Source organism: Mustela nigripes, chromosome 12, assembly GCF_022355385.1.
Source record: "Mustela nigripes isolate SB6536 chromosome 12, MUSNIG.SB6536, whole genome shotgun sequence".
Lineage (NCBI taxonomy): Eukaryota > Metazoa > Chordata > Mammalia > Carnivora > Mustelidae > Mustela > Mustela nigripes.
In genome coordinates this window covers 148,950,653-148,970,142 of record NC_081568.1, presented here as the reverse complement: position 1 = coordinate 148,970,142, position 19,490 = coordinate 148,950,653, and the positions used below count along the sequence as shown (strand labels likewise).

The window sequence follows — 19,490 nt, the reverse complement described above, 5'->3', positions numbered from 1 at the left end:
CTTGAGGCACTGTTAGTCTTCAGATTGGTCTCTGTCAAGGGTTGGTGTGCCCAATGGCAGATCTCCCCACAGGCCATGAGAGGGTCAGTCAACCTCAGAGAGGGCTAAAGGGCTGGGGAGGAAGGCCCTGAGTTTTCTCCTCAAGGCCCCACTAGTCAGCATATGCTCAGACAAAATAAACTAGGTAACCACCAAGATTCTAGATTGGGGAGGGGAGAAGTGAGAGCAGAACTGGGAAATGATGTAACTCTTCCCATTGAAGTGGCTAAAAGTGGAGGAGGGAAATAAGATCACAGGAAGAAATGCTAGTCAGAGTACTGCTTTTATAGTATTTCTGTTGTAACATATTTTTATCTTTATTTTTTGAGAGGGAAAAAAATAAACCACCTGATAAAGAAGCTGGGACCTGGGAGCTCTGAGGTTTGTGTTTACTGAAGTGTTTTGTTTTGTTTTAAATGTATCTTCAGAGGACAGGCTCTAAGAAAAAAAATTTTTTTTGGAAGAAGTGACTTCTGTCTAAAAAATTTTAAATACGTAATTGAGACAGCTTCAGGATGACTTAACTATTAGTGAATAACTAACATATGTATCCCAGATATTGTTTTGTGGAACAGGGGGATGACAGGCCAACTGAAACAAAATTGGGGGGATGGCAGTGTCTCCCCCAAAAATGTTCCTCCAAAATTATTTACTAAGAGTAGGAGTCTTTGGGAAGGGATTCTTTTTTCCCATTTGTGTTCAGTTTAGACCCCTGGCTTTAGACCACAAATTCTGTAGCTTCTTAATTTAAGTTTCCTTTTGCTAAAAGTTAACAAAACATAAAGAGGAGCTGAAGGTAGTGAAAAAAAATTGTAGAAAGTTGTAAGGCCCATGGTTGAGAGTTTGGCAGATAGCAGTGTATCAGTCAGATTCCAAGCAGGAAAACAGAAACCACTCTAAGTATTTGGGCAGAGGGAATCTAATGCAGGGAACATGTGACACACAAAGAGACCAGCAGTAGGGGAAGCCCCTGCCAGATGTCATCAGATACAGCGTTTAAAATAATGTTTGAGGAAAAAAAAAAAAAAAGACATGTTTGGAATACTATAAAAAAGGAAACAAATGGAAAGTCTCCAGCTGAAAAACAGAATATCGACTTAATGGCAGATTACACAGCCAATGAGAGACTTAGTGAACTGAAATATAAGTTACATCCAGAATGAAGCCTGGGCAGGGAGGGGGGACAAAGGGATGAAAATGAAAGGGTAAGGTTACTACTTAACCATAGGAGTTATGGTGATAAGGTCTAATATGCCTTTGCTGGAGTCACAGAAGGAAAGAGAAAGAGAATGAGGGCACCCAAACAGCTGAGAATTTACCAAAACTGAACATACAAATCCACAAATTTAAAGGCCCAAAGGATCTAAGCAGCATTACTATATAAATTTAAAAAAAAATCCACACCCAAATGTATCTTGGTAAAAATGGAATAAACCAAAGACACAGAGAAAAAAAAAAAAAACTTAAAAGAAGGCATTAAACAGGAAGATGAACTGCTCACCAACCAGTATGGAAGTCAGGAATTGGTGGCTTGATGCTTCCACTGGGACAAAAGACACTCAACCTAGAATTCTATTCCTGGGTAAAAATATCTTTTAAGAATGAGGTGGAATAAAGCTATTTTTAGGCAAACAAAAATTGGAAGGTGTTACCTCTAACAGGACAGACTGTCCCTATAGGATGTTTTTCAGACAAAAGGAAGGAAAATGGCCCCGTGTGGAAAATTGAGGAGACAGAGAAGTAAGTAGTAAAGAGGAAAATAAATCTCAATAAATATTTGGTATAGACAACAATAATACTGTATTTCCATGCATACCTGTATAGCTTTATATGCACATAATTAAAGTTCACAAAAACGATGGCATGTAAGATAACAGGCAAGTGAAGCTGAAGTGTTCTAAGATCCTTCAATGGTCTAGTACAAAGATAAAACTGCCAGTTTACATCAGGCTTTGGTAAATCAAGAATGGATCTTTTAAGTCCTTGGCCAGTAAAGGAGGAGAGAAAGCAATATAACTTCCAAACCAGCAGAGAGAAAAGTAGAATAATAGAATCCTAACGGAAGAATTCTAACCCAATCTGAAAGGAGCCAAGAAAAGAAACAACAGGGATGCCTGGGTGGCTTAGTCAGTTAAGCATCTGCCTTCAGCTCAGGTCATGATCCCAGGGTCCTGGGATGGAGCCCTGTGTCGGGCTCCCTGCTTGGCAAGAAGCCTGCTTCTCCCTCTTTCTGCCCTTCTCTCTCTGCTCTGTCTCTGTTTCTCTCTCTCTCAAATAAATGAATAAAATCTTGAAAAAAAAAAAAGAGAGAGCCCAAACATAACTTATACCAGGAAAGCAGTGAAAAATATATAAGCCCAAACATAGTGGAAATTATACATGGAAAGCCTAATGTTCCTGTTAAAAGAAGTTACCACATGCTATTTCCAAAAGACACATCTCCAAGAGGCACATCTAAGCACATCTTTGGGCTTTTATTTTACTTACTTATTTACTTTTTAAAATCTATTTGACAGAGAGAAACACAGCTAGAGAGGTAATACAATGGGGGGAGTGAGAGAGGGAGAAGCAGGCTTCCTGCTGAGCAGGGACCCCGGGATCATGACCCAAGCCAAAGGCAGACGCTTTTGTCTGAGTCACCCAGGTGCCCTATTCTTTGGCTTTTAAATCTAGTGAGAGAATGAAAAGAATATGCCATGTAACAGTAATTAAAAAGAAGCTGATGTTATTAATATCAGAAAGAAATAGACTTTAAGCAAAAGGCATCACAACAGAGAAGAGGCTTTCTTCTTACAATTTCAATTCACCAGGAGGATATAATAATTCTATATTTACATGCATCTAAAAACACAGCCACCAATATACAAAGCAAACTGCACAGATCATTTAAGTGGAAATGGGGAACTCCACAATTACCTCGTTCATTGACAGAAAAAGGAGCTAAACCATTGAGAGCAGAGAGGATCTGAACAATGCATTACAAAGGTGATCTAATGTGTCATCTAGAAGAGTGTACCCAGCATCAGCAGAACACACATTCTTCCCCAGCGCCCATGGAAACTTCACGAGATCGAACACGGGCTGGACCATAAGCAGATCCCAACAGATATCAAAGGGTAGCAATCACAGGGGGTGTATTTTCTGACCACAATGCGATAATAAAATATAACTAGGAAGTCCTTGTACATTTTAAAAGCGTACTTCTAAATAATCTATGGAATCTGTTGTGATTATTTGTGATTTTTTGTTCTTTCTTTATTACACCAGAGGTTTGCCAATTTTAATCTCTTTCCAAAATACCAACCTTGATTTTTGATCCTTTCTGTTGTGTCATTTTGTTTCATTAATCTTTGCTGTTACTTTTATCTCCTTCTTTTAACTTTAAAAAACAAGACCGTTCACTAGTCAATTTAACAATGATGTTCATATAGAGATTTTCAAAATACAAAATGCTTTTTCACAAATCTTTAAAGCAACCTTGTGAGTTGGGTCATTTCCCTTTTTATAGGTGGGGAAATTATAAACAGGAAAAGAAATTCAGAGTTGTTGCATTCCCTGGAATGCTGACCCTAAGGTTTACATCCAAGACCAGAGGAACTTCTGCTCCTCTCCAGGGCTTTGCCCTGCCAACCCCTGGATCTTCTCATATTTTGAGATCTTAAGGGACTCTCTCCCCTCAAACAGCCATGGTTAAGATGGTGGAGGCTTGGCTCCCGCCAACCCTTTCTGTATTAATTTCTAGCCTATCTATTGTAGGAAAACGGGGAAAGGGAGAGAAGCAAAATGCATATAGTATGAGTGGGCAGGCTGCCTAAGCTGGAGAAGCAAGTGTGAAGCAGCGTTGGTCCCAGGCAACACTTTACTGGAGTAGAGCTGGAAGCTTCTTCTGCTGACCCTTTTTCCAGCCTGAAAAAGCAATGCATTTTCGCTTAGGAACAATGGATTTCTTGCTTAGAAGCAAGATACTGCTGAGTAACCAGATTAAGACAGTCGTTTTTCTCGAATCTCATCTTCAGTTGTATCTATGTGTAGGGTGATCATTCAGCTATTTTCTTGGCTTTCAGATGGGACTGTCTTCTACTACCTGACTGTCAGGTCGCTAGAGTCCTGGGACATGGACCACCACATGGTGAGACTCACTTCACACACTTTTATGCTAAAGCTTCTCATTCCAGGCACACTTCTAAGGGCTCTAATAACCCAACTTCTCCAACTCACTTCTATTGTTATTCCAGTAAGAGACTGCTGAGGACATACAGCATAAAACAAAAGATTTAATTACTTGCCTGAAGTCATCTGGCTTATTACAGCTCTTATTTGCATCTGGGCTTTGTTGTGGAAAGGCCATGTTTTGGCCACTATACTTTGTAGTCTCTCTACGTGGGATTCACACAAACTGAGCATAACGGACACACTCCACACCCTGAGAAGAACTGCCAGGTCTAAATAGAAACACCCTGTAGAAAGAATTGAGTTAAAATTTGTGTCTTCTTTCTCTGGGTCTCCAAGCTGAGGCTGGAGAAACCTCCCAGCCCAAGTAATCCCTTGGAAGCGGTTATACCCAATTTTTTAAGGTCCTGATGCAGACGGACTGCAGGTCCCCACTGTCTGTCCTCAGCTAACTGGTCCTCAGTGGAGCCTCTCTTGATTTTGAAACCCAGGAGGGAAAAGTTCCCTTGCTTTGCATGACTGGCACTCAGTACCTCTTCACTCCTAGAGTGTCCATACATAAACACAGATGAAATTATTTTTCAGAGGGTGCCTGGGTGGCTCAGTGGGTTGGGCCTCTGCCTTCAACTCAGGTCATGATTTCAGGATCCTGGGATCTAGTCCCGATTCCGGTTCTCTGCTCAGCAGGGAGCCTGCTTTGCCCCCCCCCCCCGCCCCTGCCTGACTCTCTGCCTACTTGGGATCTCTGTCAAATGAATAAATAAAATCTTAAAAAAAAAAAAGAAATTATTTTTCAGGTTTTCACTTTCAAATTCATTGATAGAGAGTGCTATGGAAGACTTTTCCATACTCACTGTTGATTAATCAACAGTTTTGCCTTTCTACTTTTTACCCCTTCCTCCTCTCTCCTCTGTCCTCTGGCTTCTCCATCAAGTTCCCTAAGGACTGTAACTCCCTCCATTGTCTTTCCTATACACTCCACATCTTTAAGATGGGAGACCCTTAGTAAGTTTTGGTAAGTTACACTTTTCTAGGATTTTTAAAATTTCAAACAACATTTCTAACTTATTGTAATAAAGTTGTAATATCTTACTGTTTTAATACCTGTAGCATTTGTAACATCAAACTTCAGAAATCTGAGACTTCAACTCCAAGGAACTGGGTGCTTTATTCAAATGGTTGCAACAAGGGACGTTCTCAAAGGAACTGTCTCTCCAAACATGAGGAATGAGATGGGATTTGTAGGGGAAATAAACTAAAGCCACAGTGTTCACTGACATTTTGGTGGGCTTTGGTCATGTAGGTGTTGTAATCTTGCAGAAATGGATTGTGTTTCTTTGTGACTTGGCTCACTTATTTTACAGCCTGTTCTCAGAATTGCTGCTCAAGGAATTTGGAGGGAGTGGGTAGTTCTCTCAGTAGCAGGGAGTGGGGAGGTCAGTGCATGTCCACAGAATAGAAAATTTCACAGCTCTCCTTATTCTGACTTTGGTGTTCTTTTTGTTTTGATCAATCTCACCAGAGGCTTGTCAGTTTAACTAGTCTTTTCCAAAATACACACATGCATTTGGTTTTGTTGATTCTTTATATTGTGTTTGTTTTCCTATTTCATAAAAGTCCCACCTTTTATTACTTTATTTTAACTTCTTTGGGATTTATTTTGATTGTTCTAACTTTTTGAGATGGTACTTAGATGATTAATTACCAGGTTTTCTAAAATATCTTTTTAGGCTATAAATGTCTCTAAGCACTGCTTAAGCAATATCCCACTGGTCTTGATTACAGTATTCAGTTCAAAATATTTTCTTCCTTGAACCATGATTAAGAAAAGTACTTGTAAATTTCTGAATATAATGGGGATGGCCTAAGTACCTTTTTATTATTCATTTCTAACTTAATTGCATAGTTAAGATAACATACTCTGTATGATTTTAATTCTTTAAAATTTGTTAAGGTTTACTTTATGATCTGGCGTATGGCCAATTTCTTCCCCAGCTTCATTGAGATATAATTGACATCTCACATTGTATAGGTCAATTTTTGAAAATGTTTCATGTGTGCTTGGAAAAAAAAAAAAAGTATCCTTAATACAATGGTGCAGGGTTCCATGTATTAGATTCCTTACTAAATTACAGTGTTCAAATCTGTAACTTTACTAATATCTAATATTCTTGTCCCACTAATTACTGAAAGGTATCAAAAGTCTCCCACCATGATTTTGGATTTTATATTTCTCCTTTGAGTTCTGCACATATTTGCCAACTCTTGAGCTATGTTAATAAGTAGATACTAACTTAAAACTTTTGTATCTTTCCAGTATATTCTCTTCCTTGGACCTTTTGTCTTAATGTAATAAAGTTTTAGTTGTTTTATCCCTTTACCTGTAGGAATAGTTTATGACTTATTTATTTCATCTAATATTAGCAGAGCTACACCAACTTCTAAATGGTTACTATTTGCTTCAAATAACTTTTTTCCCATTCTTTTACTTTCAAAATTTTGAATGTCCTCATATTTAAGGTGATTCTCTTGTACACAGTATACAGTGGAGTTTTATATTTTTGTCCTGTTACAGTGTGAATGTTCATATTCCCCCCAAATTCACATGTTGGAATCTTAATGCCCAGTGTGATAGTGTTAGGAATTAGGAAGTTGGGATTTGGGAAGTGATTGAGTCATGAAGAATGGAGCCCTGATGAATGGGATCAGTGCTATTATCTGAGACCCCAAAGAACTTCCCAGCCCTTTCCACCACATGAGGGTACAATTAGAAATCTGCAACCTGGAAGAGAGCCCTCACCCAACCATACTGATCTCTAACCACTGTGACCTTCAACTTCCAGGCTCCAGAACTGTGGGAAATACAGTTCTGTTGTTGATAAGCCACCCAGTCCATGGTATTTTGTTATAGTGGCCTGAATTGACTAAGACATTGTTTGACAATCTTTGTCATTTAAAAAGAAATACTCGGGGGGCGCCTGGGTGGCTCAGTGGTTAAATCCTCTGCCTTCGGCTCAGGTCATGATCTCAGGGTCCTGGGATGGAGTCCCACATCGGACTCTCTGCTCAGTGAGGAACCTGCTTCCTCCCCTCTCTCTGCCTGCATATCTGCCTACTTGTGATCTCTGCCTGTCAAATACATACATAAAATCTTTAAAAAAAAAAATACTCGTATTTTTGGCTTAAGATCTGCCACTGTTTTTCCTTCTCCTTCTCCTGTTTTTTCTTTTGTTTTTAATTGATCTCTTAAATATTCATTTTTCCAGGGTGCCTGGGTGGCTCAGTGGGTAAAAGCCTCTGCCTTCAGCTCAGGTCGTGATTCCAGGGTCCTGGGATCGAGCCCCACATCAGGCTCTCTGCTCAGTGAGGAGCCTGCTTCCCCCTCTCTCTCCCTGCCTACCTCTCCGCCTTCTTGTGATCTCTGTCAAATAAATAAATAAAATCTTTAAAAAAATTCATTTTTCCTCTACTAGTATTAAAAATATATATATTCTATTTCATGATTCCCCTGGATTTTACAATGTGTATGATATTAACCAAAGCCTTACCTCATATTATACTTGAATCCTTTTTTACTCTCTCTTGACAGATATTATTGTTGTCTGGTATTTTGAGTCTATCTTAACAACTTTAAATCTTTATTGTTTTGTACAAAAAGTGTTCATTTACATTTGCCTACATAGCTCTTACTCTTTGCTCTTCATTTTTGCATCTCAGAACATCATCTGGGATCACTCTCTCTCTGTATTAAAATGCCTTCTTTAGAATTGCTCTTAGTGAAGGTCGGCAGGGGAAAATGAAACAAGTTTTGTTCTAAAATGTATTTATTTTGTCCTCATTCTCGAGAGGTATTCTCACTGGGTGTGAATGTTTGGGTGGACGGTCATTGTCTACCTTTACACTCATGTTTTCATTCCAATCTTTCTTCTGTTGTTGCTGAGAAGTCTCCTGCCCTTTGAAGGTAATTTCTCTTTAGCTGTTAATATTTTTCTTCTTTTTCCACAGTTACACTATGATGTGTGATGTGATTTTTTTTTTTTTTAAGATTTATTTGACAGAGACAAGTAGGCAGAGAGGCAGGCGGGGGGGTGGGGGAGCAGGCCCCCCCGCTGAGCAGAGAGCCCAATGTGGGACTCGATCCTAGAACCCTGGGATCATGACACCAGCCACGCAGAGGCAGAGGCTTTAACCCACTGAGCCACCCCGGCACCCCTAGATGTGATTTTTGTAAATGCATTCTTTGGGCTTTTCAAACTGCAGACTTTTTTCATCAGCTCTGGAAAATTCTCAGTCCCAGTCCCTTTGGCCCTCTTTTTTCTGTCCTTGCCTTCCGAGACTGTAACTTTACATATATTTGCATGTAAAACTTCCCACTGAAACCTTCCCTTCTCTATTTTCCCATATTTTTCTAACTCTGCACTGCATTCTGGATAATTTCTTCACCTTTACCTTTGAGTTCACCAATTATTTTTAATTTTGTCACAATCTGTAGCCAAATACATCTTTAAATATTTTAAGCAGTTTTTTTTAAAGAGCCCCCCCCCCCCGCAAAAAAGCCAAAATAAAACAAAACAATTTTAAAAAGTAACTGATAGTATGTGAAGTCTATATGAATCTGTTCTTTTCTGGTTCTGTCATGATGCCTTTTCCCCTTGTGCCTTGGTTATCTTTGCATACTTATTAACTGCTCCTGAAAAATGAACTTTAAAATATTCCCTGAGGTCTAGTTGAAGAAGTCCTCTTCCAAAGATGCCTTGTGTTGCTTTGGCTGGGGCTCAGGTTGTGTTTACCTGGGTCATAAGGGTTGGTCGGCGACCACAAGGTGTTGGGAGATTTTCTTTTCCCTTTCTTTTCTACTACTCTGCTCAGGTACACAGCCACTTTCTCTATAGCCCCCTGGGATGGAGGGATGGTTTCTCTTGAGGATGTGGACCTTTGGGAACCCAGCTTAACTTCAGAAAGTTCTCATATAAAATACTCTCCATTGTGGGTGGGCCTGGCCCTGACCTTTGTCTCTCTCACTCCTTGTGGCTGGTTAACAGGGTATAGCCCCAGGGTTATCCTGAGGCTGGTTAAGTGCGACCCAGCTCTGCAGCATCAGCTGACAGTTTAGGACAGAAGTTGCTTTGGTGTTCCTCTCTGGTGACAGGATCTCATTTTTAAACTGCTCTGTCTGTTTAAACTACAGTCTTTTTATCCTCAATGCTCTCGAGAGGAAGGGTGGCATGCCATCTATATTTTTTAAAATGCAGAGTTTCGTGGTTGTTGGTATGAAACTGACCCAACTAACCTAGCCCACCTTTTCCAGAAGGTACTGCCCTGCCTTTTCAGTGTTGTTTTATTCTCTTTCCAGACTTTAAGGTTCTCCAGCCCAGATCTTTAGATCCTTCGTACACTTGATCCTTCTGGTTTGCCCATGACATTTTACCACACATAGTTAATGTAACAAAATGCAGAGCTAAGAGCATCTTGACCTCCCCAGAAATACCACAAGCACTTTGGGGCACTTTCATGTGGATCTCCAGCTTCCAATTTAACCTAGTAGGGTCCAACATTTCAATTCTTTTTTTTTTTTTTTTAAAGATTTTATTTATTTGTCAGAGAGAGAGTGAGCAAGCATAAGCAGAGGGTGTGGCAGGCAGAGCCAGCAGAGGGAGAAGCAAGGTCCCCACCAAGCAAGGAGCCCCATGCGGGACTCGATCCCATGACAGCAGCTTAACTGAGCCACCCTGGCATCCCCAACATTTCAGTTCTATCTTTAGTCCTTTGCATTAGACTCTGCCTTTTTAAGAGTTTTGATTTACCTACATGTTGGCAAGTTTTTCTTCTTGCACATCAGGTATTTTCTCTGGAAAGAGGTGGCGGATGGTGCTCCTGAAACATGCTCCAGTCTGAACAGCTCGTTGAATCTGTGCCACAAAGTCCACCTGGCACAAGTGAAAATCTTGTGAGATCAGCTTGAGCAGCGTGTTACCGGCCCTAGGGGGACTGGAGGCCCTGAGGCCCATTTCCTGTGGGTCAAGTCAGTGGAGTCAGTGGAGGCCTCAGCAGGAACGTGTCCTACTGCTTGGCAGGCTGGATCACTCAGAATTCCCATTTGAGTGGTAGCCATCCTCTCCCTTATTTCATGTTTCCCCACTGTAGGAGGCACACTGGGTCCAGGTAGAGCTCAAGTACATGGGTGTGTGTGTGCATGGAGGAGGGATGTTCAGGCCGCTGGTGGCCTCAGATAAAAGAAAGGTGGAAACCTGGTGACTCCTGGGAATTGGTATTTTATGGCCTTCCTTTCTGCCCATTACACACCAACCCTGAATGACCAGCCCCTTTTGAAGATGTGTGAGCTTTTCTGATGAGGCCTTTAATCAAACCATCCTATTTCCCGCTTCTTCCTCTTTAAAAACCCAACTGTCCCACCCAGATATCCCCGCTGCCTCCCTCTTCCCCTTTGGTGGCTGTCACTCTCTACTCAACACTGCAGAGTTCAGTTCAGTATCCACTAGTGTGGTTTTCTTGAGGACTTTCTCCCTTACCTACCCTATACTTACTCCCGCTGCCTAGCTCCTAGTAGAGGGGATCTGCCTAGCAGATCCTCAGTGAGTAATTGCTGAATCCATTAATCAAAGTCTGTGGAGAGGGTCAGTGTTCCAAGACGGACATAACAAGTGTGGCAGTGACGTAAGTGGAGCTGAGTGGCAGAAATGCTCTTTCCCTCTTCCCTTCCTAGCTCTATCCCTCTCCTTCTATCAAAACTTACTGGTGGAGGCTGGAGACAAAGTGAAAGAATTATACACCTAGAGAGGGTCAGGGAAACCATGAGAGACTAGAATGCGGCTAGAGACAAATCCTAGAAAGCCAGGAAACTATCAGCTAGAGGAGACTGCTCTCTGGTAGGGAGACTGGATTTTGGAGCCCCAGATAAGACCAGGATTCAACCTCTACAGACAGGCGCTATCCAAAGTATTCTTTGACAGCTTACTTAATGCTCAGACTACTTTTACCCTTTGAGTCACCTTGTTAACAGCTTTAACACATAAACCACATTTTGTTAAGTTCTGTTCGCAAAGGAAGTATTTGTGCAAGTTGACAGATCAGCTCCATAGCCTGCCCACTCCCAGGAGCTATGACCCAGGCCCAGTATGAGGATCAGTCCATTCTGCACGTCTCCTGGTAGAGACACCACGTAATTTCTTGTGAAACCTGAGCTACTAGCCCTATGGGATAAGTCCCCTGCTGCCCTCCCTGCCTCACATCTGGTCTCATTTACCTCACAAAGATGTGACACACAAACTGTTTTCTCTGTGTACTGTTCCATCTAAAGTCACTCAGAGCCTGTTTACTTTTGAGGAGTTTCTTTATTGGACTTCCACCTTACCTCACCATATCTATCTGGCTTTTCACGGCCAAGACAGAGTGAGCCCTGAACAAAGTATTCATAACATTTTACAACAGACAATACACACATGTAGTGCATGAAATCTTTACAATAACACATTCCAAAACAACCAAATATTTAACAGGAATATTAAGAATCATGAATTTCCTCCAATCCCTCAATTATCAATAGGTACTTAGCTTTCTAGCTTTTCTAATAAAATCTCTTTCTCAGCATTCCTATTCACAGGAATCCCTGAATCAAATATTTTTTTGTAGGTGCAAATTCATGTTGAAGACGTGTTCCATTAGTTATTTAATTGCTGAATTTCTGGTTATGGTAGAACCTTGTATGTGTAGCATAATGTGTGATGTTTTCATTCACCACACTTCATCATTCATTGAGGGGGTTCATTTGAAAATTTTTAAAAAGTTTTGCCCAGAGTATTTCACTACAACCATATAGTCCAATCAACTTACATTTTTAAAATTACTATTTCCTGCTAGATTCATGTCTATACTTTTTATTCTTCCTACAACAAATCCAATTTTGTTTCAAAATTTATCATCACCCCTCACAAATTACTCAATTATATCAAATTTATACTTTGCAATCACCACTATTAAATAAGTTTTTATTCCCTGAAGCCTATCTCTCTCCTGAATTTGCCTGTTGGAGGCCCTCCTTGTATTTTTCCCACCAACCAATGTATAATTAGGATTCAAAGCTATACCTGAATTTCCCCCATTTCTATTCACAAAATTTACCCAAATATGAGCTTTCTGATGGTAATTATATGACCTCTAAGTTCTTTCCTCATCCATGTGTTTTATGTCCCAGAAATGTCTGCTTGTTTGGAAGGTTTTTAAATCATTGTTACTTGGATCGGTTTTATCCCAGGACAAACTGTGTCCCATTCAGGCTCAACTATCTTGACACTGGAGTCTTCTTTGCTGGCTGTGATGCAGATCGCCCTGAAGAGCACTGGTAATCTCATGTACATTGTGTAAATTACAAATGAACAAAGAGCTCAGATGTTCATACATTCATAAGGTTTTTCTTCCATTTGACCTGAGACTTGGTAAGCTCGGCCACCTACAGATAAGCTCATGTTGGTCATATCCAGAGTACTCCCTCCCTCATAAATTATCTTCTGTGATGTATCACTGTGACTCCCCACAGAGGTCACACTGAAAGACGCCTCTCCAGTATGGATTCTTTTGTGCTTGGTGAGATTCGATCGGATATTAAAAGCCTTCCCACAGTCATTACATCGGTATGGCTTCTTTCCAGAGTGGATCCTTTTGTGTTGGTCAAGAACTGATCTGTAATTGAAGGACTTCCCACACTCACAATTATAGGGCTGCTGCCCACGATGGACACTTTTATGGTTAATGAGACTTGAGTGTGAGATGTATGCCTTCCCACACTCATCACATTCATAGGGTTTCTCGCCTGTGTGAATCCTTTTATGCACTGTGAGGCCTGAGCTGTTCCTGAACGCCTTCCCACACCTATCACATATATAAGGTTTTTCCCCTGTGTGGATCCTCTTGTGTTGAGAAAGGAGTGAACTGTAATTAAAAGATTTCCCACACTCGATACATTTGAAGGGCTTCTCCCCAAGATGGACTCTTTTATGGCTTAGAAGAGTTCTGCTTGAGAAAAAAGCTTTTCCACATTCATCGCATGTGAAAGGTGTCTTGCCAGGGTGGGTACTTTTATGGTTAATAAGGCTTGAGTGTGAGATGTAGGCTTTTCCACATACATCACACTCATAGGGCTTCTCCCCAGTATGGATTCTTTTATGCACTTTAAGGCTTGAGTTGTTTCTGAAGACCTTCTCACACCTGTCGCATTCATAAGGTTTCTCTCTAGTGTGGACCCTTTTGTGTTGAGAAAGGAGTGAAGTGTAATTAAAAGATTTCTCACATACATCACATTTGTAGGGCTTCTCCCCAAGATGGATTTTTTTGTGGTTTATAAGGGTTCGGTATGTGATGAAGGCTTTTTCACACTCGTCACACTTATAGGGCTTTTCCCCAGGGTGTACACTTTTATGATTTATAAGGCTTGAGAGTGAGATGTAGGCTTTCCCACATTCTTCACATTTGTAAGGTCTCTCCCCAGTGTGGATCCGTTTATGTACTTTAAGGCCTGAATTATTTCTGAAGGCTTTTCCACACTCATCACACCCAAAAGGTTTCTCCCTAGTATGAATCCTTTTATGTTGTTCAAGGGCAGAGCTGTAATTGAAAGATTTCTCACAATAGGTACATTTATAGGGCTTTTCCCCAAGATGGATTCCTTTGTGGTTTTTAAGGCTAGAGCGTGAGATATAGGCTTTCCCACACACGTCACACTTATATGGTTTTTCCCCAGTATGGAGCCTCCTGTGGACCTTTAGGCCTGAATTGTTCCTGAAAGTTTTCCCACACAAATCACATACATAAGGTCTCTCTCCAGTATGAATGGTCTTATGCTGAAGCAGAAGTGAGTTATAGCTGAAGGATTTTCCGCACTCCTTACATTCATGAGCTTTCTTCCCAGGGTGAATGCTTTTATGAACAGCAAGGCCTGAGCTATAGCTGAACGCTTTGCCACAGACATCACACTTGTAGGGTTTCTCTCCTGTGTGGATCCTTTTGTGCACTATAAGGCCTGAGCTGTTCCTGAAGGCCTTCCCACATTCATCACATTCATAAGGTTTCTCTCCAGTGTGGATCACTTTATGCTGAATGAGGAGAGAGCTGTAATTAAACGATTTCTCACATTCATCACATTTATAAGGTTTATCTCCAAAGTGGATGCTTTTATGGTTTAGAAGTGTTCTGCAAGTAATGAAGGCCTTCCCACACTCATCGCATTCATAAGGTTTCTCACCTGTATGGATCCTCTTATGGACCCTAAGGCCGGAGCTATTACTGAAAGTTTTCCCACAGATATCACATTCATAGGGCTTCTCCCCTGTGTGAATCCTTTTGTGGACTCTGAGACCAGAGCTGTTCCTGAAAGCCTTCCCACACTCACCACATTCATAGGGCTTTTCTCCTGTGTGGATCCTCTTATGCTGGTCTAAAACAGAGCTATAATTGAAGGATTTCCCACACTCATCACATTTACAGTTCTTTTCCCCAGAATGGGTGCTTTTGTGGTTTATAAGGCTGGAGTAGGACATGTAGGCTTTCCCACACTCCTCACACTTATAGGGCTTCTCCCCAGTATGGATCCTTTTATGGACTCGAAGACTGGAGCTGCTCCGGAAAGTCCCTCCACAGTCATCACACTCGTAGCGTTTTTCCCCAGTGTGCATAATTTTATGTTGAACGAGGCGGGAATTATATTTGAATGATTTCCCACACTCATCACATTTGTGTGACTTCTTAACAGCACTGGTTTTCTGCTGCAGACCAGGGTGAGAGGTTCCATTAAAGTTCTCCACACATCTGTCTTGTTCACTGCTTATCTGTTCTACAGAGAGAGTCTGGTGTATAACATGTTTTGAACTCGGATGTAAGCTTTTCTCAGATGCCTCGTCTTCCCGTTCTGTCTTTATATTTGCTGCATTCTTGGCTTTGTCGATCTTTTCCCTGATGCCACTTTTGTCTTCCTTCATTCTTTTTCCCTCAGGATTTTGCAGCTGATTTTCTACCTTGCTATTGCAATCACAAGTTTCACCAACCTTATATTCCTGTATACAATCCTTGTGAAGACCTTCCACTTTTGGCCACAAAGATTCTGCATTTCCAACATTTTCATACTTTTCAGTTGATTTCTCATCCTCAGTGCCCCTCGTCTTCAAATGTGACACTAAAGCAAGACAATGAAAATGATACCTGTTCACTTTGTTTAGAGGAAACTGGAAGAATTACAACCAAATTTACTCATTCACTTGACAAATGTTTATTGACTGCATGCTGTGTGATTAAGTACCATTTTTAGCTGCAGGGGATACAAGATGGGACATGCCAAAATTTTTGCCCCTTTGGAGTTAATGTTAAAATGTTAGAGCCCTGGATTTTCAATGGGACAAAGAGCTTTTCTATTCTTGCATAACAGTTTAGCATAAGGGCATTGAAATGATGCACAGAACCAAGGACAGTATTGATCAGTTTGGGGGAATGTTCACCTAGTCATGAAAAAACAAAAAGCAGAAGAAATCTCTGAATAAGAAGCCGAAAAATAATAAGACAAAAGAGACATAATCAGCAGAACTAAAGAGGCAAAGCTAAAAGAAATCAGTACCTAAGTGATGGTATTAGGGCGATGAGAATGAAACCATGAAGAGAGTCACAACAGACATGAGAAAGAAAGCAAACTGCAGCTTCCTGGAGTTGGTCTGGCCTCCTGGACTTCCCCTGCACGGAAAACTGACCCTGGAGACTGGGCAGTCGGGGGAATCTGCATGGAACAGTGTGCTCCAGTGTGCCAGGCAGAGGCTTCCATGCCCACTTTATGAAAGAGCTAACGGCAATCGGAGCACATTGAAGATCAGAAGCTAAAATACAAACCGCCAAGCAAAGGAACACTACTGCCTGGGCTCAAATACCCAGCCGCGTGACCTTGAGAAAGTTATTTAAAGTGTTGTGAACAATGCCTACTACTTGGTGAGTGCTAGATGCCTAGTTATTACTATTTATTATTTGAGGTTAGGTTATCTGATCCAGGCTGAAAGCTGGGTATAAAGCACAGGACTCAGGAAAGGTAAACTCCTTCCTAAAACAGATTTTAGGGCTCAGGCAGGAATTCTTTGTTCCCCCTGAAAGTACTCCACTTGTCCATGTTGCTTAAATGTGAGGCCTACTAGGCAGGCAGTGGAATTCCATAACCATACACAGCAACGTGCCTTTTATCCGTGCTCTGAATCCTGCTCCCACACATCAGGGCCCATGCTCCATTAATTCCCTTTGGCCTTGGCCCCCTCCACCTCTATTCATCCTTGGCCCTCAGGAGAGAAAGATGTTCAAGTTCCTACACCCATAAAACCAAATCCTCTAAAATAAATATACAAGGGATGCCTGGCTGGCTTAGTCAGTAGAGCTTAGGACTCACAGTCTCAGGATCTTCGAGTTCAAGGTCCATGTGGGCCTGAAGCCTACTTAAAATTAAAAAAATAAAACACAAAGAAATTACTAGAAAGAAACTAGCCCCATTAGGTATTAAAATATACCACAAAGCCTCTACAACAAAAGCATCATGGTACCAGTGTACAGACCAAAGGAAAAGAACAGAAAGTCCAGAAGTAATCCTAATCACACACAGAAATCAAGCAATGATAAAGATGATATATCAAATTCTTGGAGCAAAGATGATCTTTAGTGTTGGAACAACTCTAAAGCTACCCGGAAAAAGATAAAATTAGATCATTCTTCACACCACACTCAAGAATGTTACTCCAAATGGAGCAGAGCTCTAAATACAAAAACGTGCTGCCATACAAATACTGGAAGAAAACATGAGAAAATGCCTCTATAACCTGCGTACAGAAAAAGTTTTCAAACTATGACTCACATGCAATAAGAAGGAATGGATAAATCTGACTGTATAAATATAAATAACATGGCAAATATAAATTACATGCTATAAGCAAAATTGAGAAATGACAAATGAAAAAATATTTGCAACATGCATCATATATAGGCACTAATATCTCTTATATAAAAACTTTTCAGAAGTTGAAAAAATATACTAAAATTCCTATAGAAAAATGTGCAAGACAAAAACAGACAATTCACAGAAAGAAATATTAAAATGTCCCTTAAACATGTTTTTAATACCACTCATAAGAGAAATGCAGGGGCGCCTGGGTGGCTCAGTGGGTTGAGCCTCTGCCCAGGTCATGATTTCAGGGTCCTAGGATCGAGCCCCACATCAGGCTCTCTGCTTGGAGGGAGCCTGCTTCCTCCTTTCTCTCTGCATGCCTCTCTGCCTACTTGTAATCTCTCTCTCTGTCAAATAAATAAATAAAATCTTAAAAAAAAAAAAAGAAATGCAAATAAGAACTACACTAAGATACCACTTCTCATATGTCATATTAAAAAGCATGACAACACACATTGGTGGGGAGGTTGTGTTGGAAAAAGGCACTCATATATATTAATGGCACTGTAAAGCAGCATAACACCCACTGAGGGGCATCTGCTAATAGCTAAGTGAACTGTATGTATTTACACTTCAATTCAGAAATCCCATCTAGAAATTTATACTGAAGATCTACTTCCAACAATACAAAAAAGTACATGCGCACAAAGCTATTCATGGTAGTACTGTTTGTAACTAGAGAATCCAGATAACTACCTGAGTGTGTAGCATAGAAGACCAGTTAAATAAACTATGGCACATGTATACAATGGAGTAATAAGCAAGAAAGAGGAACATCTCTATCAACTGATTGAGAGGGAGCAAATTCCAGGATACCATGTAAAGAGAAAAAGAACATATATGCTCTGCTTTTTTACAGAAAGAAAAATATGAAAACAAAGATATAACTGCTTATCTTTATAATAATGAGAGAAACCAGAAATGAAGAAAGCCCCATTCTCTGTGAAGTGGGGAGAACAGAGCAGAGGGACAGAGAAGAGAGACATTCTAAGTACAGCTTGCTTTTTTTTTTTTTAATAATTTTTTATTTTTTATAAACATATATTTTTATCCCCAGGGTAAGTACAGCTTTCTGCATAGTTTTTACTATGGAAGCATGATAATGTTCTGCATATTCAAAGAATAAAATTAAATCAATGAGAATTGGAAAAAGGAAAAGCAGCTAAACCACAAAGCAAACGGCAACATATGAACTCAATTGTGTTTCATATGGATACTGTAACCATAGGAAGGAAACAAAAGGAAACAAAGAACTAACCCATAATTTAGACATATAATATCACAGAACACGTAACCATATACCTATTCTCTATTCTCTCAGTCTTGGGAAGGACGGAGAGGGTGGTGGTGAATGCCTGAAAACACATGAATTTTTAAGCAGCTTTGTCTTCTGCAGAGGTATGAACAAAGTAATTTGAAGCAATTTTAGATGTGTTGGGGGACTGAGTAAATGTGTTGATTTAGTTGCAAGCCAGGGCTCTCCTGGAGGAAGAATCAAATTCCAAATATGGAATGGGGAGGGCAAGAAAGAACCCTGTGGGGATGAATCAGATAATCGGTGTGAATTCACGATTTCTAAAATTACCTCTGCGTGCACACACATCTATACATTCACATGTGTGTATATTTGTATGTGTATATATGTACACATATTCCCTAGCTCTCTGGTGAAAAGCTAAGAAGCAAAAAACACCTTAGTGGTAGTAAGCACATCCAGCACCCTGTTTCTGATCTCTAGTCCTATTGCCTACTAAAAAGAACCAGAGCTCTTCAGAGAAATGGCAGATTCTAGGCTGGGGCAGAATACACACAAGAGGGACGCCTGGGTGGCTCAGTTGGTTAAGCAGCTACCTTTGGCTCAGGTCATGATCCCAGAGTCCTGGGATCGAGTCCCACATCAGGCTCATTGCTCGGCAGGGAGCCTGCTTCTCCCTCTGCCTCTGCCTGCCATTCTGTCTGCCTGTGCTTGCTCTCTCCCCTTCTCTCTCTCTGATAAAAAAAAAAAAAAAAGAATACACACAAGATGAAAAGCATCTTGTTACTCCAACAAATAAGGAGATAGTTAAAAATGACAGGCACATGTCACAAGACCACAAGTCAGCTTGACCACCCAATTTAGGCTCCATAATAATTACGTACAGTAAGAATTATATACCACTGAAAATAGGATTTTGTGAATCCATACACATACAAACAGGGGAGAAAGAGAGGCCACTTATTTACAGCAGAATGCCAGGGCTAGCTGGTAAATGTGGGGAGAGCTGAGTTGAAAAAAGAAAAAAACAAAATCAGCATTCTGTAACTATCT

General features: G+C 40.6%; 1 protein-coding gene across 9 annotated transcripts in view; it reads right to left on the bottom strand.

Annotated features, from left to right (window-relative positions):
• The window catches only part of ZFP62 (ZFP62 zinc finger protein), a 56,015-nt gene that overhangs the window by 22,406 nt on the left and 14,119 nt on the right, over positions 1–19,490 (bottom strand). For 2 of the 9 annotated variants that reach the window (XR_009407159.1, XR_009407161.1), the window contains exons 3-4: positions 15,264–15,391; positions 10,014–10,136 (exon numbers count right to left, since the gene is read on the bottom strand). The exons of 2 other annotated variants lie outside the window; for them this stretch is intronic. Coding sequence is in view for 1 of the 7 variants with exons in the window: in XM_059416237.1 (XP_059272220.1) it covers positions 12,612–15,391 (2,780 nt within the window). In the remaining 6 variants the exon portion in view is untranslated. Of the gene's footprint in view, positions 1–10,013; positions 10,137–11,541; positions 15,392–19,490 lie in introns of those variants that run through there. 5 more of the 9 variants (XR_009407158.1, XR_009407163.1, XR_009407160.1 and 2 more) reach the window with 3 other exon arrangements.